A 23598-nucleotide genomic window follows, 5' to 3' on the forward strand; every position below is an offset into this window, starting at 1 on the left:
TGCTCTGCTTTAAGAGATGTAGTCTTAGCATAGCTAAAAAAATACGTTAATACAGGAGAATTTAGAATAATAAAATGCATCTCTAGTACTTTTCTTAGTTTTAGGTAGCCAAAGCTAAGGTAAAGCATTAAATGTGCATTGTCTTTTATATGCATTGTCTTCAAATACTTATTTATATTTAATCAGTTATTTCAACCAATAAGAATAATGACAAACTATAGGTTGATGCTGGTGTCTTTGTGACTGAGGAGCATATGATTTGAAACATTTTTGATGTTATTGGTATTGTAATTATGATTATACATTAAAATCTTTTGCATGTCATATTCTTATAGGTAAGGCAGACAAACTGTTAATGAGTGATTATATTGCAGTTTTTGCATTAGTAAATCTTCAAATTGTCTTTTAGCAGCATGAAAAAGAAAAGTTTATTTAATCTGGGAATAAACAGAAAGCAAGCGAAAAACAGTCATTAACTTTAGTTATAATCTTGCGTTATAAAAGATGAAATCGACTGCATGAAACTCCCTTTATAATACAGTAAACGAGTCTGACTGATCGTATCTGCTCTCTGTGAGCGGGCCGCAACAAAACTATTCTACGCAGGTGACTCATCTAAACTTCTGATTGGTCATTATAATTATGCGCTGTCTATGATTGATTGTGATGCTCAGCGCTGCGAGTTGACACGGAAAAACCTTTGATGCACCGACCGTCATCGGACGTGATCGTGCTGTAACGGAAACGTTTCATTCATTTTCACATTTAATTTGTCTCATCCATTAATTGTATAAAGCGGGACGAGTTATCCCTTATTTCTCAGCGTGAGAAATACAAGGTGTAGCGTGTGAGCGTGTGAACAGGCTGAAATACGTGTGAATGCGTGAGACTTGACAGCCCTGTCTATAGCATGGATGCACAAAGTTGCCAAAGCTGATTGTTTGTTTTTCTTTTGTTACTTTTCTCCATCTCATACTACAAATAAACATAAAAATGATTATTCTTAGATTCAATGCTGACAAATGTTGATATGTTGTTGCTGGTATGATATGTAGTGGTTTGCTGCAGTGCACCAGCGTGTTTGGTGGTGTGGTCCACCATGGCTCTGTTTGTACTGTGGCTCCAGTAAAACATCGTGAGACTACTCTTTTGGACATTTTTCCACCTGCACACATTCTGTTTGGATTGATTCATGGCACCCATTCAGGCCAAACCAATGGGTTTGTGGTGCCCGTTGAGATTGTGTAAATGAACCCAAATGGTGCAAAAGTAGCAAATATTAAAGACTTGTTATAGAATTGTTTTAGAGTAGTAATTATTCATAATTTCACTTTGTATAACTTACCAAGTCTCTGTTGTCAGGGTATGAAATCTCCTCCCATGCTTTTCTCTGAATTTAAATGATTCTTAAGACTTTTGGGGGGTGTATTCTGCACAATTGCTTTAAACATTCAAGCGTACCAAAAGTTGTGTTAATTATTATAGTAGTAGTAGTTTGAAATATGTTTGTAAGAAGTACTGTTTATTATTTAATAACCTTTTAATGAAAATTCTAGAGTGCACTTTTAACTTACCATATTTGTCATAAATGGTGAGCCGATTAACCTCTGATCTTATTACACACTAAGTCGGTTAAATTGAGCTCACAGAATCCCAAGTACAAGGAGACTGTTCTTAAAAATTTCTACAAATTGTTTAAGGATGAGACAGGTTAAGTCTGTTTTATAAAATGCCTTAGAAAAAAAACATGACTGTTGTGCCTCCTGACACAAAACAATGGGACTGCCATATTTAGATATGACGTTTTTAGATATGCCAGGGCAAGTTATTTTCAGTTAAGACAGCTCAAACATTCATTTTAGTCTGGCCTCAAGCCTTGTATGTAAAACTGGGCGTTAATGTCTTTGGTAAGATAAGATCCACTGGAGTTCATCTGAATGCAGTGAATTTATTAATGCTTTATGAATATAAACACTTTTGCATACCGTTTATAACCTAGATTTTGATATCAGCTTTGCTTTCAAAATCAACCTTTTTTAAACGTCCGAAAACCATCATACCAGCTTTGTGCTACCGTTTGTTAAATTACACCTAATCATTTCTGCTATAAAAATATGTCACCAAGGAACTGTCACTTCCCAGTTCTTTGGTTGCACTAATGTGGATTTGAAACTGTTTGTAAGCAGCTCCTGAGTCACCACCGCCCCATCACGTCATGTTTTTCTTGGCATTACTGCGTTTTTCTTTCCGAGTGTGTTTGTATTGCCTTAAAAACATGGACCCATTCCTCTTTTTTTATTTTTATCCCACAGCAGATCCCAGAATAGGAGTGTACATGTTGAACTCAGGGGTCAAAAAGCTCTTTGTTAAGGTATGTCGTCACACATGATCCTTATGATTTTTTTCTGTATGTTGTTTGCTTTAGAGGCCCACCGATCTTGCATGACATGTCTTGTGTTTTGTTTCTAAGGAAATCCAGCTCCTGTCCAGAACAGACAGCAGTGTAGCACTAAATGAGAAGCTGCTCCAGCCGTCCGCTGCTAACTTCACACAAGTGGCCTCGCTCTTCTGTAGAAGTCAGTGCGTTTTTGTCAGCTTATCATTCTGATGTGTAATTTAAATATCAAGCTTTCTTTTATTATATGCATATTTTCTTATGTTTCAGGGCCTTTGTCAGCTAAAAATAAAAGGTGTTCCGGTCACTACGGCTTGCAGATATTAGCAGACAGAACAGTGAATGTGTATCCACTGTTGGATGTCACACGCAGGTAAAGATTTCTGTATAAACGGATAAATTAGCATTCATAGCTGAAGACAAAAAAAGTGAATAGCTTTTGGGTAACCAAAAAAGTAATATTACGCTTAACCCATTAGTTCAACAAGGTGAGTGCAGTGCTAACATTGCCAAGGTTGAGGGTAAAGTAAATAAATAATACATGAATTGCCAGGGAGTGCGAGTTCTCGAAAGCTGCGTGCCTGATTTATTTAAACCTTTTTTGCAATCCAGAAGCTTTTTAGACTGTCTTTTTACCTTGTTTTTTCTTTCATTGTGTGATTTAGATGGTGGGACTATGAGCTGAGCATTTTGGTTCAGGTCAGACAGAAGCAGAGAGGTTCAGAGTATGTGGAGCTGTGGTTGTCCAACCCTCTTCCCATCACCTTCAGAATCACTAACATCTCCCTCTCCCAGCACAAGCGCAAACTCTTCAAGGTAATTCTCACCTGACATTCAGTCTTGAAATGGCGATCACTTGTCTGTTGAGCAGGGTAATGGGTTGCAGAATGGTCAGTGATTGAATTAGGAATGTCAAGTTTTAAGTTAGTGCTGTTTAGCAGTTTAGAGATTCTTGTTGTTGCCAATGGAAGTCATGGGACTCATGAATCATGGTCATGGATGTCTGTTGTAATGTAGGCCTGATGAGCGGCATGATTGAAACAGAGTGGCGTGCTAGATGCTACAACTACTACTTTGCATTCATTCATGAGACTCACAGTTTTGCCATGAGGTGTGTTCGACTGCAAAAGGCTCTGTGATTTCTGTCAGTAAAAGTGGAAACCGAAGATAACACAGATGCTTTTGACAGGTTGCGGAATAAACAGGCGACAAAATCGGGCGTTCCATTGGTTGAAATTATGAAACACTGTGCTGGTGGTTTTGGGGATATTTAAATGCCCATCTTACATATTGTGCTTTAATAAATACTATGTGGTTTTCCTACCTTTGATTTTAGCAAGAAATGTCATTATACAACACTAATAACACATAGGAACACTGGGACACAGACTGGATAGAGAAGTGTTTCTCTTTTTTTTTGTCAGTATGTACAGTATAGGAGTGCAGGGATTGTCTTACTGTACCATTTGCAACTAGTTGACACAGAGCTGAGCTACTGCACCACCTAGTGGCAGAACTCCATCATTATTCAGTTCAGATTTCTAAAGTACACACCAGTCATCCATTCAAAAAATACACAGAAACACAGAAACAAAAACTTCCAAGGAAAATCGGAAAAATTCTTTCCAAGGGGTGTTATGCTTCAACAATACTTTTAACAGTAGTGTTTTACAGCTGAGCACTTGGTTTTTCATTACATTTAATGAAATGTATATTTATATTTCTTTTTAGATGGTAAATTTTACAGAGTCCTTGGACATTAGGTCTGGTTGCTGGAAGCTTCTGTCTCTTCAGCTGCTCAACAAATCTTTACCCATCAACGTCAGGACCACAGTTACCCTGACAACAAGTGTGGGGCTCCCACTGGAGCTTCACCTCCAGACGCTCCCCGCTGCTGCAAAGGTGATGCTCTCTTAGACCACATCGGATGAGTGACAAAATGTCTTCAACCATCAAGAAATTAGTCTTATTAATGAACAGAATGAAAGCATGTCATGTGCAAAGTTACGTCCATTGACTGCATTAACCTTTTGTACCAAGCCATATTACTTGTGGAAGAACTACTTTTGCATTATAAAACCTTTTTTTTTTCATTTTTATCATTATGCAGTGTGTATACAGTCTAGATTTTACAACTGTTTATATTGTAGGTTTACAATTTAAACAGCCATTTGTGTTCAATGAGAACAGGTGCAATAAGATACAAATAGCTTGTAAATGCAGAGATAAGTTGCACAGCTCGCTCAAACGTGATGATAAAGTTGTAGTTAAAGCTGTTTGTTTTTTAGACCAGCTTCCACTTAATCTTTTTATTTTTCATATTTTAGCATTAAAATACCTTAAAGGAGTAGTTCACCTTCAAAATGAAAATTCGGTCATCATTTATTCACCCTCTTGTCATTTGAAAAATGTATGACTTTCTTTCTTTCACAGAACACAAAAGATGATATTTTGAAGAATGCTGGTAACAGCCCCCTATTCACTTGCATTGGTTACAATAGAAGTGAACGTGGGACTGTGCTGTTCTGTTACCAACATTTTTCAAAATATCTTCTTTTGTGTTCTGCGGAAGAAAGAAAGTCCTACAGGTTTAAAATGACAAGAGGGTGTGTAAATGATGACAGAATTTTCATTTTGAAGGTGAACTACTCCTTTAAAAGGGCTTTCGAACATACTTTAAAAATAAATCCAAGGCAAGATTCCCATTGTGACATTACCTGAGATTGCATCGTAATTATTTCTTTTCTCAGCAGGGAGATATTATTTTTGAATCAAACCAGGAGTGTGAGCGGATCTGTCCTCTACGCATGTCCAGAGCAGGTGTGACGCACACAGCCAAACAGATTTAAGCATTGTTCTACACTGCACATTACAACTACATGAGTTTGCTCACAGTTGAAGTTATCATATGTGTAGGACTTGCAGAGTGGCAGCAATCTCTTCTCCCAGAATCCTCCTCTTCTCTCTGGCGTGTGGACAGCAGCCTGGCCTCTGCACTGTGTAGCCGTTGGCACTGTAGCAAAGAGCTCTCCTGCAGGTAAACATGCAACAAACACATTTAAACTGTAGACATGAACCTGTAAACATCATACTGATTTTGTTTGCGGTATTCAAGCATAGCTGAATATGTAGAGAATGTAAATCTGAAGGTCTTTATATAGAGAGATTAGGGATGTGCACGAATATTCGATCCGCAATAACTATTCGAATATTAAAAATGCTATTCGAATATTCATATTTTTCATAAGAATAAAACTGCGTCACCACAAGGTTAAGTTACCGTTACAGAAGACCTTAGAGTCGGGTCTTATTTAAGGCTTCTTCACTTCTTCTGTAATGATTTTTTAATGTACAGAAAATGTAAAAAATAATTTGTACGTGTTCCTAAATCTTTGTTCACTCAGATTGCAAGCTAGTTTAAATATTTTAAGTTTACACACTGGATGCCCGGATCGCGTTTTATGCTCGGCTCACATCACCATATTAAAATGTTTCAAAACTGGTGAGCCACAGAATTCGTTAACATTACTTACATTAGGTATAAAAATATCAACGTAATATTAAATGATTAACAACAATAATTCATTATTACCATTACTTGTTTGCAGCGGTTGTTCTTAGTAAATTCATATTCGTTCGTTAAAAATATATTAAGTAATGCTAATTTCAACAACTTGAAACATGAAAATGTACATTTCACTGCAACAAATGTTAATGAATTTGGCCTTAACATAAGACTGGCACATTTTTCCATACCTAAAAGCAAGAATTTTCCTTCTAGAAGTACAAATAGGGTCGTTGCCTTCAAGTTACAGCCTGTAAATAAATTTGCACGGATGCTTTTTTTGTTTGTTTTAAAACGACCTGTAATTCTTTACCTTAGTTGAAATAAATAGGCCTATCTTATTTATTGATGCAAATCCATGCAAAGCTAAACAAGACAGACACTGACCGTGAACGACAAAGAAAACAATATTTATGCGTGCTGATCAGCAGAATATCTTCCTCAGATGACGGTCACGTAATCAGGGAATCAAGCACTATGGCTCTGTCTTTGTTGCGGGGTATTTTTTAGGATCTTAACAGTCGGCATGAGGTATCAAACCCGTTTACTTTATTTGTTATCAACATTATAAACAATAAAGCCAGGTATTCTTGTCAGATCTGGGTTTTGTTACTGGGAGTTAGAGAAGAGCAGCGCATTTTCTATGCTGTCGGCTTGTTAACCGTCGGCTTGTTGAACAGACTTTCACCAGAGTAAAATAGACCTATATGCTTGTTTTTCTTATCAAGAACATGTAAAACAAAATAAACAAGATAACCATATATCACAGACTGTCAATATACATTGCGTTTTGTTCGCTTTGTTTTGTCTGTTTTCTTTTTGTATTATACCGTTCCGCGCAGGTTTAAATGCAGTTTTTATGTATTTTTCTATTTTTTCAACATAAAAAAACGATATACAGGATATAATATTAATTCATTATGAATATTTAATGATAATTATAAGCTTGATGTGAAATTGTGACTAAATAAAAACGTAACAAATTACGTCATTATTAACTTAATTAAAATAAACCAATATTCGTTTTTTATGAGCTCAAATATTCGAATAAGAAATTATTGAAAAATGCCCATCCCTAATAGAGATACTGTCAAACATGCAGGTATATGCAAATCAGCTTACGTTATGCTTCTGCGTGTTTGGTTTGTTCAGTTGGCCCAGATTCCCTGCAGACCACTCTTCACCTCTAGACTTTGAGGCCACACCTGTCAATGATAGTAAGGTATGTCAGTTGCAGGTGATCTTTGTTAATGAATGATGAAAGTTGTAGTTCATACTGTTCATAAAAAAGCCCCATGAAAGTAGTTTATATGAGGACAGTTTTATGGGGTCGTATACATTTTTGTTTTGGCTTGGCCCATTCTCACCTGTGCAGGCTGTACAATTAGCCACGTTTCCACTGCCGGGCAAAAAGTAAGCATGCTAGTGTGTGCCAGGACCATTTGTGTTTGCACTGTCACTTTCAGGGATTGATCATGCCTGTTGGGTGTTCAACAGAAAAAAAACTTGATGCTTGATGGGCACATTCTGTAATGATTTTATGACATAAACCTTTTGTTTCTGATATGCAAATAAGGTCCTATTCAGGTTTAGAGTCTAAACCAATAACTTCCTGATTGATGAATAGGTCCTTATTTGCATCTCAGAAAATGTAAATAGGTTGACTTCACTGATAACAAAAGGTCCCTGACTGACTGACAATGACTAATGCATCAATAAATAAACATTGTTGTCAAAACTTTAGTAATAAACTGTTTATTGATTTGATGCATTATTTGAAGCTGCAACTCATGACTTAGTTATTGAACAAGTACTGTACATAAACAATCAGTGTTTCAAACTTTCACAGGCATGTTTTAAACCAAGATGGTGATAGAGAGGCAAAAATTACGGATTGATCTAGTCTAGTTTCTTGTCTCAACATACTTCTTTCCACGAAATGGGTGGGGTTGTGTGTTGTTTAATTCAAAGTTGTATTTAAGGCGTGTTTTCATTGTAACACTTCTGCGTTACTGGCGTGACAGTGGAAACGGATCTTGATTTTGCGCTCGCGGCTAAAGGTCTGAAGTTTTTAGCCCTGCCCACCCTGCTTGTGACCTAAATTCAGATTCTCTAAAGCCAGTCAAGTAATTTAGCAATGAAAGGGTGAATAAATAATGATAATTTGATGTTTGGGTGTTTTATCTGTTACTTGTTTCATTGTGTCAAGCACTTACTGAAACTTAGAATTAAGATGTTTATGAAGTGGGGCTGTTATTATTTGTACTATGATATTAAGGGCAGCACAATTCTGGAAAAAAATCATGTCAGACAGATATAATGCTAGTTTTAAGCTAGAGTATTTACCTTACTACATAGCACATATGTGACCCTGGACAACATAACCAGTCTTATGGGTCAATTTTTCAAAATTGAGATTTTTACATAATCTGAAAGATGAATAAATAAACGTTCTATTGATGTATGAGTTGTTAGAATAGGACAATATCTGGCTGAGATACAACCGTTTAAATCTCTGGAATCTGAGAGCGCAAACAAATCTAAATATTGAGAAAATCGCCTTTGAAGTTGTTAATCAGGGGCACTGTGGCAGGCCATCCACTCACAAAAATAAAGTTTTTATATATTTAAGGTTGGAAATTTACAAAATATCTTCATGGAACATGATCTTTAATTAATATCCTAATGATTTTTGGCATAAAAGAAAAATCGATAAATTTGACCAACACAATGTATTTTTGTCTTTTACTAAAAATGTTCCCGTGCTACTTAAGACTGGTTTTGTGATCCAGGGTCACATATATACTGTATTATAGCGATATATTGTGCATACCCTAAAGTTATTGTTGTGCACAGGTTAAGAATTTCACTCTGAAAAACCCAACGGGTTCAGTGGTGTCTGTGGAGATCAGAACCCTCTCTTCATATCCAGCTTCACTTGAAGCTCTCGACATGTTAACCAAATGGTAAACACACACTCTCACTAGCTAGAATGATATAGACTTATTATGCTGTAATCTTGAGTCACCATAGCCTTTTATTATTAAAAACCTAATACAATATGAACACCTTGAATTAATACTTATAAGGTTATGTGTGGAATAAAAGTGTGCATTAATACCTAGACATGTATTTGTTCCCATGGTTAATGTGATCTAACATATCTGTTCCAGGTTTAATATTAGCCCACTGGCTGTAAATATCACTACAGCAGAATTTTCTCTGTTGGCTGGTAACCATAAGGTGAGGTCACGTACTGTGAATAACACTATTAATGTGTTAATTATGATTTTGTGCCTGTAATAGGAGCTGCACGATCACTGGTGTGTTGTATAGTGTATTGTAAATGTGATGTGTAGTTACTCTGGTACTGTATGAAACAGGAGAGTGAGAGAGGCAGCGTGCTGAGGTTCCTCCTTCAACCATGGGAGTCGAGAACAGTTTCAGTGGCTTTTCGACCCACGGAACACAAACCTGTTACCTCACTGCTTCTGATCAGGTATTTTAATAACCTGGATCCTCTTACTTATTGTTGGATCTAAAGGCAGTACTACGGTGATTGGTTCAAATGTGTGACAGTACAGGTATATGTTGTATGTAATTAGTGATGTCACACAACTTGAAATGTGAAAAGAAAATACCTCTGTGCTATTAAAGCTTTGTGCTTTTACTTTTTGCCAAATTGTATCATGTTCCAGTTCTTAACATATACTGTAGTAATTCTGCCTGTATGTTCTTTAACAGGAACAACCTGACAGTGTTTGACATGGTTCTGGTTAAAGGGTTTGGAGCCAAAGAGCTCCTGAGGGTGGGAGGAAAACTCCCCGGGCCTGCAGCCTCACTGCGCTTTAATGTGCCCCAGTCCACCCTCATGGAGTGCAGAGATGGTAAGAGAGCTTCTGATCGACCCCACAAATTTGAGATTATCTTGTTTTTGAATCTTTAATCTGTACAATATAAACACAAACCATGTTATATCGTGTTTGTAAATAGCCATATATTAAAGGGACAGAGGCACATTTTTTGTTATTTTAGCTGTGTATCAAAGTGTATTCGAGTTACAGTTTATAATGGATATTGTCTTAAAGTGCACACTCAGCTTTATTTAGAGTGTATTCACATCCAGATTATCTGAAGGCTTTAGGAATTATAGCTCTTTAATATGAAGCGCCCCCCTTTTTCAAGGGACCAAAAGTAATTGGACTGTTTAATCAAAAGCTGTTTTATTCACAGTTATGGGCTGTTCCTTAAATAATTTCTTCATAAATGAAGCATGTTAAAGGTTTGGAGTTGATTCTACGTGAGGTGTTTGCATTTGGAAGCTGTTGCTGTGAACCCACATCATAGGGTTCAGGGAGATCTCCATGCAAGTGAAACAGACCATAGTTAGATTTAAAAAACACAACAAATCCGTCAGAAAGATGCCAGGAACATTAAGAGCAGCCAAATCAACAATTTGGTACATTCTGAGAAAAAAAAAAACACAGCTGAGCTCAGCAACATAAAAATCCTGGGCGTCCATATGATATAAAAAAGCTGTCATATGACCCCTTTAAGGAAAAGCCCATACCTGTGAATAAAACAGCTTTTGATTCAACTGTCCAATTACTTTTGGTAATTTGGAACTTTGGAAAATGGGAGAGCTTCATATTAAAGAGCTATAATTCCTAAAGCCTTCAGATAATCTGGATGTGAATACACTCTAAATAAAACTGAGTGTGCACTTTAAGACAATATCCATTATAAAACTGTAACTCAAATACACTTTGATACACAGCTAAAATAACAAAAAATGTGTTTCTGTCCAAATATTTATGGACCTAACTGTAAATAGTTAATAACAAAAAATATAATAAAAAAATGTATAGAATTTGTAAAATTATGAAAAGAAGAATCAAGAATACATTGGGGAATACCAGTCTAAAAGCATTTTTTGTCACAGGCTTGCGGTCGAGTAGGCCCTTGTTTGCCATCCAAAAGAGTTTTAAAGTGGAGAACGCAGGCGAGTTGCCATTGACTGTAGTATCAATGAACATTAATGGTTATAAATGTCAGGGATATGGCTTTGAGGTCCAGCACTGCAGATCCTTCAAACTGGATTACAACTCCTCCTCAGAAATCACTATTATGTAAGTGTGTTTGCTGATTTGACAGCATGTGTGCCTGCAGCCTACATTTTCCATACTTTGCATTCTGTACAACGTCTGTCCTTTTTAATTGTCTTTTTTTTGGGTGAGGACATGTTTCTTCCCTCCGTTTTTTTTATATTTTAATATAGTCAGTTCACTAAACCAAGTAAAACCATTTCTGAGCTATTTTGGTTTCCTATTCTTTCTAGTTATTTCTTTCCAAGTCATTTCGGTTATTTAATCCATCTAAAAATGTTGCATTAACTCATAGTAAAAGCATCTTTGCATTTGATTTCAGTGTCTTGTAATATTTAGTCTTTTAGACTATCTTTGCTCTCCCTGCCTTTTATCATTTTGCTTTTATATTTCTTAATGCATGTTTACTACTTGTTATTCCATGCCTGTTATTTTACTACATTTCCCATCATGCTTCTTTTGTCTTCTTTTTATGTTCTCAACCATTGTTCTCTTTGTCTCTCCAGATTTACTCCAGATTTCACATCTTCATGGGTGATCAGAGATCTGACTCTGGTGACAGAACGTGGCTCCTCCTTTCACTTCACGCTCAATGTGACGCTGCCTCACCACATGCTGCCCCTGTGTGCACAAGTGGTACCGGGTCCCAGCTGGGAGGAGTCCTTCTGGGTCATCACATTGGTCTTTACCTGGTTAGCAAGCTTTTAAAATACACACACCACAAAGTGGTGCATGTCTGTGCATAAAACCTGAAATAGATCAAATGCGGTTATATGAATTAACAGATCCTGTTGTGTTTTGTAGTTCCTCTTTAGCTGGTGTGTGTCTGCTGGCTTTTCATCAAGCTCAGCACATTTTGAGCGACTTCTCCACACCCAGTTTCCGTACCAATCACAACTCTGTACCTCGTGAAAATATTAGCATAAACCACAGCTCCTCAAACGGTGTCAGGTGAGACATTACCAATCTTGATGAATAAACCTGGAAGGTCGATGTTACAAATGTATAGTTATGCACTTGAGTATTTGTTTCTTTTATTTAGTAGAGGAAAAGGCAGTTGTAAGAACTACACCGACACAAACCACCCCTCTGACAAAGGCAAAGGGCGGGGCTCTCCAGCTGTGGCCAATGGAACGATTCGGTCTCAGTCCTCATCGAAGAAAAATTCTGGGGGATCGTCTCAGCCTCCGAAAAAGCAAACTAAAGTGTCGTTTCTCTACGGTAGATACAAAAGCAGTCCTACTACCCCCAGTGCTCCTGCTACATTTTGCAGTCCTCCCACCGAGAGAGAGTTGGATCCGGAGGTTTGGAATAACAACAACGACCTATTAGATGCAGTCCTGCTTCCTCCCGACAAAAAAGAGCACTTTAGAGAATCCAGGGAGGAGGATGCATTGCCATCTGATATGTTTCCCATGGAAACGCTTTCTGGATTACCTGAAAATGTACCAAACAAAGTCCCTCAGCCTGCTGCTGAAATCATACAGAATGAGGAGTGCAACAGAAAAACCATTGGAAAAAGGGAAAATGCAGAAGAAGAGGTAACAGCTGTCTCTTTGTCTTTTTGAATTTCATTAAAATACCATGAAGTTTTCCATTAAAGGTAATAATGTGAATGAATGATCTGTTTGTCATAGAAAACAGAGAGAGACGGCAGTCAGAAAAAAAGACCAGAGAAAGATGCAGAACTTGGAGTGTCTGCCACTAATACCAAAGGAAAGAAAAACACAGGCAGGAGTCGCAGGAAGGCTGCTGAACTCGTGCCTGAGTGAGTACAATACCTGTGCTGGAAAAAGAAGAATGTTGAAAAGCTTTTAAATGCAGTGCACTTTCATTATCATGCCTTGTTTTTTGGAAAACCTTACAAATCTATTAGTGGTCTGTATCATTTTTTATTTTTTTCAACAGACTTCCGGAAAACAGCATTGACATGGTTACAGAGAGTGAGAGAGAACCTCCACGTAATGTAGCTAGAAACCGTATCCCAAAACCTGAACTACCCAAAACCGGACCCAATCCAGACAGCCCTCCAAAACACAGTGGTGAGGAAATGATGTAAAACAGTTTTTGTTTCATGTGTCTGTGTGTTTGTAGAATTTAATGTGTCCTATATGTTTTTGTTCAGTGTTGGTGGTAACACGTTACAAGTAACATGCGTTACGTAATAAGAGTACTTTTTAAGTAACGAGTAATGTAATGCAGTTACTTTATAAATGTACTGTACATATCAATACTCAAGTTACTTTGTTTTTCAAGTAACTCGAGTTACTTTTAAGTCTAATCATTGATTTATATGAACATTTTTTAACTGCAGAAGTGAAATTCTGAATTAAAAGTAGTGTAGACATGATCGCTCATGCTTGCGCAGAAACAGTCGCTAGTCGGACATAGGCAGTGTTGCCATGTCTGCAGTGCTGCAGTGTTCCGGCTTCGTTTTTGTTACGCAAATCTGGCAACCGTTGACACAGCGATGGGAGGCCAGAGCTCAGATGCGGAGCTATAGTGTGGCCGCGCTCGCCACCATGGACAAAATGCCTGCAAATGCCGGTCATGCTCAACAGATAACTTTCAGATCGTGACATTAGCGCGAGTCACGAGTCGCAACAGCAATCAATTGTCTCATGCCTCGTGAATGTAAACATAAGCTCTAGTTCGACTGTTTGTGGCGCTGCACGCACAGACAGATCTGCAGATTTAAATGGGCATAGTCACTGTTAGAAGAAGGGTTGGGGAGTGGGCGGAGCACGGGAGAAAGAGAGGAAACAACTGTCATCTGTTAGTCTCCTCACCAAATACCAGCATATATACAACATACAGGTGCTGGTCATATAATTAGAATATCATCAAAAAGTTGATTTATTTCACTAATTCCATTCAAAAAGTGAAACTTGTATATTATATTCATTCATTACACACAGACTGATATATTTCAAATGTTTATTTCTTTTAATTTGATTATTATAACTGACAACTAATGAAAATCCCAAATTCAGTATCTCAGAAAATTAGAATATTACTTAAGACCAATACAAAGAAAGGATTTTTAGAAATCTTGGCCAACTGAAAAGTATGAACATGAAAAGTATGAGCATGTACAGCACTCAATACTTAGTTGGGGCTCCTTTTGCCTGAATTACTGCAGCAATGCGGCGTGGCATGGAGTCGATCAGTCTGTGGCACTGCTCAGGTGTTATGAGAGCCCAGGTTGCTCTGATAGTGGCCTTCAGCTCTTCTGCATTGTTGGGTCTGGCATATCGCATCTTCCTCTTCACAATACCCCATAGATTTTCTATGGGGTTAAGGTCAGGCGAGTTTGCTGGCCAATTAAGAACAGGGATACCATGGTCCTTAAACCAGGTACTGGTAGCTTTGGCACTGTGTGCAGGTGCCAAGTCCTGTTGGAAAATGAAATCTGCATCTCCATAAAGTTGGTCAGCAGCAGACAGCATCAGAAGCGTCTCGCCTGGGCTAAAGACAAAAAGGACTGGACTGCTGCTGAGTGGTCCAAAGTTATGTTCTCTGATGAAAGTAAATTTTGCATTTCCTTTGGAAATCAGGGTCCCAGAGTCTGGAGGAAGAGAGGAGAGGCACAGAATCCACGTTGCTTGAGGTCCAGTGTAAAGTTTCCACAGTCAGTGATGGTTTGGGGTGCCATGTCATCTGCTGGTGTTGGTCCACTGTGTTTTCTGAGGTCCAAGGTCAACGCAGCCGTATACCAGGAAGTTTTAGAGCACTTCATGCTTCCTGCTGCTGACCAACTTTATGGAGATGCAGATTTCATTTTCCAACAGGACTTGGCACCTGCACACAGTGCCAAAGCTACCAGTACCTGGTTTAAGGACCATGGTATCCCTGTTCTTAATTGGCCAGCAAACTCGCCTGACCTTAACCCCATAGAAAATCTATGGGGTATTGTGAAGAGGAAGATGCGATATGCCAGACCCAACAATGCAGAAGAGCTGAAGGCCACTATCAGAGCAACCTGGGCTCTCATAACACCTGAGCAGTGCCACAGACTGATCGACTCCATGCCACGCCGCATTGCTGCAGTAATTCAGGCAAAAGGAGCCCCAACTAAGTATTGAGTGCTGTACATGCTCATACTTTTCATGTTCATACTTTTCAGTTGGCCAAGATTTCTAAAAATCCTTTCTTTGTATTGGTCTTAAGTAATATTCTAATTTTCTGAGATACCGAATTTGGGATTTTCATTAGTTGTCAGTTATAATCATCAAATTAAAAGAAATAAACATTTGAAATATATCAGTCTGTGTGTAATGAATGAATATAATATACAAGTTTCACTTTTTGAATGGAATTAGTGAAATAAATCAACTTTTTGATGATATTCTAATTATATGACCAGCACCTGTATGTTAAATGTCATATTCCCCTCAAAATAATATTATATAATATCAGTAATATATTATATGTTAGATTAATCATAATTTCGTATAACACTATCGAGTTGTTTTGGCTCAACGAAGTGCTCAGCAATGCAAAGAGGATTTGTCATATCGATTATATATTACTTTTTTAAATAAAATAAAAACACCCATATTTGCCGGCCAAAAATCCTCCTTTTCCCACACAGTGTTATATGACTGGAAACTACTTTGCCATCCCAAAAGCTCACCGGCGCCATCTTGTGCAACTAGCCGCGCTGTCAAACACAATAAATATGGAGAGTGACACTGAAGTTAGCAGTGGAGGACTACTGGTCAGGAAATATTTGAGATGTGTTTTTTAAAGAAAATAAAGGTGTGTTATAGGCTATATAGGATTGTTAAATGCATTACAGTGTTAAACACTAAAGAACAGCAAAGTCTGGAAAAGCATGAGCATCATTTAGGTGAGGAAAAAGTAATGCAAAAGGACTTTCAGTTACTTTCACAAAAACGTACCCAAGTAACGTATTTAGTTACTTTTTTATAGAGTAACCCAATATTGTAACTAGTTTCTTTTAAAAGTAACTTTCCCCAACACTGTTGTTGTTACTCCCGAAACTTTGCAGCATGTATGTGGCCTGTGAGTAACGTGTATGCCAGTGCTAATTTGCTACTCATTAAATTTTCAACATTTTTATGTACTCCATAAAATTCGCCGCCTTAGAATTATAAGGCGGCAAAATTTGTCAAGTTATTCACATATTCTTATTCTGTGACAACTTATTTACATTATGTCATGTTTGTTTTTTAAATGTGTACATTTTGGGACTTTTTTTAAGGGAAAAAAAGGTTCTATATACAAAATAGAATAGGTTCTATCTGCGAGCCAATCATCACTTTGAATGCACAAAAGACAACCAATCAAGATCATCTTTCTTTGTCATGTGACCGGACTCCTCAGTGACAGTGGTAAATATCTTAGAAACAGTGCAACCCAAAACAATGTTTAAAAGAAACCTCAAGGTTGACTGTTTTGTTGATACTCTTGTCGAGGAGAGCAGGCCAAACTATTTTCATTTTTTTGTTTTGTTTTAGGTTTTGAGGAGGAGATTATTTTTATATTTAGCTATAGACACAACACTAGCCAGCAGCGCTAGCTGTTAGCTTCCTTATTCCTATATTTACATGAACCCCCATAATGCGATTAATGCCTTCAATTTTACAATATAAAGCCCTAACGGCCAAATAGTCAACAATGTCAACAGTCTTAATTACAACAATAAACATTATCATGTTATTTCAGCCATACTCCTCTCTAGAATTAATTTTACCCTTCTGTAGAATAAAGTCTAGGTCAGATTACCATAGCTGCTTTCTGTCTAAACCAACAGAAAATTAATGGTTCCTGCAATAATGTGTTGAATAACCCACCATATACCTAACTAAAATTACCATCTGCACTATAGATAAAACATTAAAAGCACTGCCTTTTATGCTTAACTTGAACAAAAAGTTATGCGTCCTAAAATATTAAATACATCTCATAAAAGCATGAAAATGTAACTTTTCTATAACAAACAGTAAATTGTTTGTGTTGCTTGTAAATGTATTGCTTTAATGAATGTTTTGCAGATAGAACCTTATAATTCTAAACAGAAATTGATTTTTCATAATCAGAAGGTTCTATCTGCATTTGACCTGTTCCAAAAATCCCCATTTACAAATTTCAGAAAATGTTGATATTGTACATGTAGGGTCTCTGTCTTTCTCATGTATGAAAGAGATTTGTTCCCCATATCACTTTTGTTAAATGAAATGCCGAAACTTTAAAGCTTAATATCTCAAAACTACTCAGAATGCAGATAGAACCTTATCATTCTAAAGGTCTTTGCACATACAGTCCGAAATTTTCGTATGCGTTTTTTCGTATTTGGCGCTTGTTTGTACGGTGTCTCTGAATTGTCAAAACGCCTCTCAAAATGCTTGCTATGGATGCGAAAAATGCAGAAAATCGAACCCAGTCCGAATTTTTTTGTGATGGACGAAAATATCGGAGGCAGTGTGTAAATGTGACTGACACAACGTGAAGTCGTATTTATTTTTTAACGTGTGGAAATTTCGGACACAAATTTCAGACTCGATGTGCAATGGACTTAAGGCAACAAAATGTTCCAGGTTTAATTGACGTGCTTCTAAAACATATTATTTTAAAAAGGAACACAAAAAGTTACAATCTATGCAGGGCAACCAGGATAACATTCTGTCTATATACTTTTCTACACTCTGTTTACCTTGCCTATACTTCCATCACTTATGTTATTCAATTCAGTTTTTTCATTCAGATTGCTCTTAATTCTGATCTCTGTTTCCACACGCACATTTTGTAAATATTTATACTTTCAGATTTGAATTAAAACAAATAGAATTTTATTTCGATTTCTTGCTATATCTTAATTGTACATATTTTATTATTTGCAAAACACTCATGCATTTGTGATGATTGACAGGAATAACCACAGCAATGTTTTGCGTCTTGGGAATAAGAAATTAACATGTTTAGCATTTCTTTTTCAGCTAAAGACTCGTTTTGTCCAACAATTTTAACTGAACTGCTGCTGATCTGTTTTGCTTATGCTTTTAAAAGCGTGCTCTCTTGTGGTGTTGCCATGTCCACTTATTTAAATGCGCCTTATGCTTGTTTGGTCTTTAGCTCATAAAGCTAGCCACTTTAGGAGTTAATATAGTGGTCATTTAAGATATTAGACTTTTTTTGGTCTTGTTCAAAATGTGCGAAAGTCAAGACTTCTTTCTTGCACCTCACATACAGATGAAGACGCATCTTGGATGTGCATATTAATTCGTCATAAACAACCAGTTGTTGGGTTTGATTCCTTACATACTGTGAAGCATATTTGTAAGTTTGTCACTACAAGTATTTTTCGGGAGTTAATTCATGAGAACGTGATTGTCTCTACCATGTACAGAGCAAGATTAAAGGGATAGTTCACCCAAAAATGAAAATTTTGTCATGAATTACTCACTCTCTAGGTGTTCCTCCAAATCTGTATGAATTTCTTTGTTTGGTTGAACACAGAGAAAGATATTTGGATGAATGCTTGTAACCAAACAGTTCTTGGACCCCATTGACTACCATAATAGGAAAAATACCAATGGTAGTCAAAAGTGCCCCAGAACTGTTTGCAGTCCTTCAAATTCTTCAAAATATCTTCTTTGTGTTCAACAGAAAAAAAAAATTATAAAGTAATTTTTCCTGCTATGGTAGTCAATCGAGTCCAAGAACTGTTTGGTTATAAGCATTGTTCCCAATATATCTTTCTCATAAGAACAAAGAAATTAATCAGAACAAAGACATGTATACAGATTTAAACTTGAATATGAGTAAATTATTAATGATGATAAATGTTTATTTTTGGGTAAACTATCCCTTTAAGCACTAAAAGGTGAAGTGACATTACAACAGTGTGTATGTGGCCACAACATAAAGTAAAACATCCAGACATCACAAAGCTGATAATCACTTTTTGTAATATTTTATCCTCAGGTACATGTTTAGTCAGAGCCAGACGTAAGTGTCCAGAGCGACGTCTGCAATGGGAGTCCAGCTCTGATTCAAGCAGTTCATCTGGCAGTGTGAGAGCTAGCCGAGGGTCCTGGGGCAGCTGGAGCAGTGCCAGCAGCATAGAGGGAGAGAAGGATCCAAATAGACATACTGGCAGGAAACGTATGTCTTTCTCTCTCTCACACACACACTTGTATGGAAAAAAAACTTGAATCATACCAAATATAACAATTTCAGTATATCAATATATAATCAATATAGTGGTGGTGTTATTTTAGGAGACAACATCCAGTACAACCCATATCCAACAGACCGTGAATGTTACCTGAACATGAATTATACCTTCAAAACTCAAAGGTAAAATGACCAAAAGTTCAGATGGGTTTGTTTTGACCTGTGAAGTAGAAGGTAGTCAAATGATACCGAGACGTCTTGAAGGTTAACGGTGGTTGGTTTATGTCTACAGCATGAACAATCTATATGTCAGGGAAACATGCCAAAGCCCAGAGGTCTGTCCTGCCCCCTCACTTACCCAAAGCTTTGCTGATGTAGCCGCCGGTGTGGACAAGGACCATGGTGAGGGATTAAAATCTTTAGAATAATAATTCATGTTGCCTTGTGAGTCGACTTTGCCTTTTTTTTTAACAAATATGCATCCTGGTCTCTGCAGACATTGTGAGCTCTAACGTAATAGAAGAGACATGGTCTGCCCCCTCAGTTCCTCTGACCAATGAATTCAGATACCCATTCGTCCCTGGATATAATAGGTATGTTTTTTAGACTTCTTCATTTATTTTTTCCATTACAATTTAACAAAATACAACTAATGAGCCAGCACCTAAAAACTCTGTAAAACTAAAAATGCCTTCTATTTTGTTACTGTGAAGCTTTCCTTGGAACAACATGAACAGCCAGTGTACCAGCCAGTATCCCTATAGTGATCAGACAAACTACATGCCACCTGGTGAGGTTTCTGTCACTTTAAATTAAATGTATTTCTAGAATTTGTAATTATGCTTGACTGTTTCCTTTGTTTTGGCAATTTAAGGTAACGGTAACTGCCAAAACACATTCTTGTGCCATGAAAGCCAAACTGTGACACACAGACACCAACCTGTCTGGGGTGATAATGGAGCCCATGACGTAAACTCCACTTGGGACACTGGCAGCAAGGTGAGAATTACATTAGTTTTATTTTCGGAAAACATTTATGCGAAACAATTTGTTTGTGACGTGTGTCTGTTCAATGTTCAGTACCGCAATAGTTAGTGATTTTGTTCAGATGCTTTGTTAACAGTGGAATATAATGTGGTTAGGGCTATGTTTACCATTTTTTACTTGTTTTTTCTTCCAGACATACTTCCCAGGAACCAGAAGTCTCTCACCCATGTCCAGTCTATTTGGCTCTATCTGGACACCTCAAAGTGAACCTTACCAAAGCCACTTCCACCAAGAACGTTCAGCACCTGTCTCACCCCACTCACCAGTGTCACCCATCACACCCTTCAGCCGCGAGCCAGGCGGCGCCTGCCCAGGCAAGCAGTTCTCCAGCTTCAATCCCTTTGGACCTCACATGAATTTGGACATATGGAACTCCTCTTCAAACCGTAGCTCCAACTCCCAGCTCTCCAACGATTCCGGCTACTGTGGTGATATGTGAGGGAACCGATCAGAAGTGGTGCTTTCAAAAAATTAGGCAAACAAAAGAATGTGCTTTTATCTCTGTTGGGGAAATGTGAATATTCTTTTTTTTATGTTTGTTGTTGTGGTAAGGTTCCGCATTTTGTTGTATATTTTTCTAGATGTTTTGCAGGTTTGACCATTGAAAATAAAAAAAAAAGTTTTTGTACTTGATTTGGTGTAGTGAATTACACGCTAATTAGTTTGTTACTTTATACATTTAAATTCTGGAACACGAATGTAATAACTGGAAAATAGCTGAAGATAATTTTTTTTGCAAAACAACATAACACAATAATTAGTTTAAATTTAGCCTTTTTTTAGCAGCATAGCAAAATGACTGTAAAAATCAAATATGGACCAAATAATCATTTTTTAAAATATCATGGTTATTGACAATACCAGTATATTGTGACACCCACATTTATATTATAGTATATTATAACTGTTACCTATTTAAATTCATGCAATTCAGAGATTACTTTGTCTAAGGAGATTTCCTTCGCTTCACATCATCCTTACTCTGACTAGCCGCTTACTGTTGCCCGTTTATAAATTCAACTGTGGTTTTACACATGAACCCACACAATGATGAGCCCCGACTTGCTCTGCACATCCTTGCCATGATACTGTGTAATGAATGATCTAAGAAACGTGATGCGAGAGAAAAAGGTGAGTCTAAAAACGTTTTGTGGTTACACTCAGGGCCGGCCCTAGCATTTGGGGGACCTAAACTGATTTCAAAATGAGGCCCCCCATCATCTAATGTACACAACATACTAATTTTACACAGATTATATCACATTGACAATCTGACAATGTCAAATTAACAACACAATATAATCCCTTTAAAGTTTTCCTGTAGCTCAGTGGTTAGAGCATGGTTCTAGCAATGCTGAGATCATGAGTTCGAGCCCAGGGATTGCACATACACAGAATGTATAGTATAATGCAATTAATCTAAGTCGCTTTGGATAAAAGCATCTGCCAAATGCATAAATGTAAATTCTGATTTGCAAATACATACAACATAATTTAGAAAGCTTAAAGTGTGCAATCAGTTTATTCAAAAGAAAGAGCTTACAAGCAGAACATCAAAGTAATAGCATGCACTACAGTAAGTTTTTACTGTATTCGTGAATTAATAAATGAATATTTAAAATAAAATTCTAAGGACACCAGCATTCCAATTACTGATTAACAAAAAAATATTAAGTACCTTTACAAAACAACATCTCACAATAGCGCAAATTAACCCGATACTGTAAACGAGTAAAGTGAATTTTGCCATCAAGGCAGCTCCTACTGCTGCCAAGCCCTAAATCCTTGCCCGTCTTGTTTTTTTGCTTGCATAGTCATTTATTACATCATCATAGGATAGCTGGCTGCCAACCTCATGATTGATGCTAATAATGGCAAGTGCATTTAAACGTTCTTGTGCCATTGAGGATCTGAGGTAGGTTTTTATTATCTTAAGTTTTGAGCAGCTTCGCTCCGCTGATGCCACTGTCACTGGGAGAGTACATGAAATGCGTAGAGCTACCCAAAGATTTGGGTACAACTCACATATATCTTTATCATGCAGGAATGCAAGTAGATCCAGTGCTGTCATTTTGTCTTTAGGGAGAGTTGGGAGGCTTTCTAATTCCATGACAATGTCTTTCCAATCAAGATCAGACTAATTTCCAGTGCTCAGTGTTCTTCCAAGCTGCTCACATTGATACCTTATTGTCTGGGTATCAAGATTTTGAAAGTTATTTAACACTCCAAAGTTGTCCACCTTACCCATGGAGCTGAAACGGTCTTCCAGTGTTTGGATAGCAAAATCCACCACAACATTGAAGAATGAAACTTCCATGTTTTTTAGGGCACTGGACTCTGGCTCATCAGCTGCTTCATAACTGAAGTGTCTCTTCATGGTTCTTAGCCTCTTCTCCTTAAGCAATGCTTGAACATTCATTTCCTCACACCTTTCAGTTGCTTTCTTGACTGCATCATTAAAGCCAGTAGATCTGTAGCTCACGAGAGAAGCTTTTGTCTGATGGATGAGATCTACAGCAACATCGAGCTGCATGGTAGCAGATTGAAGCAGTTTGCTTGTGACATTAATTTTTCTCAGAATATTAGACTCGGCGCCGAAACGATCGCTGCACTGCTGCTTACGCGCCGCTTCTGCTCCGCGAGCACGCACTGCTTACACGTGCTGTATGAATGCTCTCATCTGTTAACATGTGCGCCGAAAAAAATACGCGCCGGCGTCATACCGCACGCGTAAGCAGAGCGTGAGCAGCGCGTATTTTTTTCGGCGCACATGTTAACAGATGAGAGCATTCATACCGCACGCGTAAGCAGCGCGTGCTCGCGGAACAGAAGCGGCGCGTAAGCAGCAGTGCAGCGATCGTTTCGGCGCCGAGTCTATTTTTGCTGCACTGCTAACGCTCAATTAAAGCGACATTCTTTACGGACAAAATCCACATGGATTGATAGGGAAAAGTAACACTTTTACCTTTAAAGCATGTAAGTGGTGTCTAATGTGTTTTTAACAGTCGCCATGAGTTTCAAAAAGACTTTTGCCAGGAGTTTTTTTGGCCAAAACCACAACAGCACATTTAAAGGATTTATAATACAAGTATATCTTAGATGTTATGCTTATATTGCAAATGAAGGAGTGGGAAACGATCGCATTGAGCTGTCAGTGTACTGTCTGAAACCCACTGTCATCATAACCTTCTGAAAAAACAGATAAAACTACATAGACATCGTGTTATATGCTTATACTGCGTATGTGTGAGAGAAAAGCGATCGCATCACAAGTCAGTCACTCTCTCCTATGGTGAGTTAACCCTTAAGTGACTTCGTATTCTTAAAAGCACGATGGGTTTTTA

General features: G+C 37.6%; 1 protein-coding gene across 4 annotated transcripts in view; it reads left to right on the forward strand.

Annotated features, from left to right (window-relative positions):
• Positions 1-20887, forward strand: part of tmem131l (transmembrane 131 like) — a 72329-nt gene extending 51442 nt beyond the window's left edge. The window contains exons 10-34 of one of the 4 annotated variants that reach the window (XM_057331096.1): positions 2313-2371; positions 2471-2576; positions 2666-2768; positions 3061-3211; positions 4127-4297; positions 5146-5215; positions 5312-5432; positions 7113-7182; positions 8817-8926; positions 9134-9203; positions 9344-9459; positions 9705-9847; positions 10903-11089; positions 11572-11757; positions 11870-12016; positions 12108-12606; positions 12703-12833; positions 12974-13107; positions 19016-19226; positions 19295-19390; positions 19500-19609; positions 19704-19800; positions 19921-19997; positions 20082-20206; positions 20388-20887. In XM_057331096.1, the coding sequence (XP_057187079.1) occupies positions 2313-2371; positions 2471-2576; positions 2666-2768; positions 3061-3211; positions 4127-4297; positions 5146-5215; positions 5312-5432; positions 7113-7182; positions 8817-8926; positions 9134-9203; positions 9344-9459; positions 9705-9847; positions 10903-11089; positions 11572-11757; positions 11870-12016; positions 12108-12606; positions 12703-12833; positions 12974-13107; positions 19016-19226; positions 19295-19390; positions 19500-19609; positions 19704-19800; positions 19921-19997; positions 20082-20206; positions 20388-20693 (3596 nt within the window). In that variant the 3' untranslated portion in view covers positions 20694-20887. The remainder of the gene's footprint in view (positions 1-2312; positions 2372-2470; positions 2577-2665; positions 2769-3060; positions 3212-4126; positions 4298-5145; positions 5216-5311; positions 5433-7112; positions 7183-8816; positions 8927-9133; positions 9204-9343; positions 9460-9704; positions 9848-10902; positions 11090-11571; positions 11758-11869; positions 12017-12107; positions 12607-12702; positions 12834-12973; positions 13108-19015; positions 19227-19294; positions 19391-19499; positions 19610-19703; positions 19801-19920; positions 19998-20081; positions 20207-20387) is intronic. The other 3 variants (XM_057331099.1, XM_057331097.1, XM_057331098.1) reach the window with 3 other exon arrangements.
• The last annotated feature ends 2711 nt before the right edge of the window (positions 20888-23598 follow it).

This window comes from Triplophysa rosa, linkage group LG4 (genome assembly GCF_024868665.1).
Source record: "Triplophysa rosa linkage group LG4, Trosa_1v2, whole genome shotgun sequence".
NCBI classification, from domain to species: domain Eukaryota; kingdom Metazoa; phylum Chordata; class Actinopteri; order Cypriniformes; family Nemacheilidae; genus Triplophysa; species Triplophysa rosa.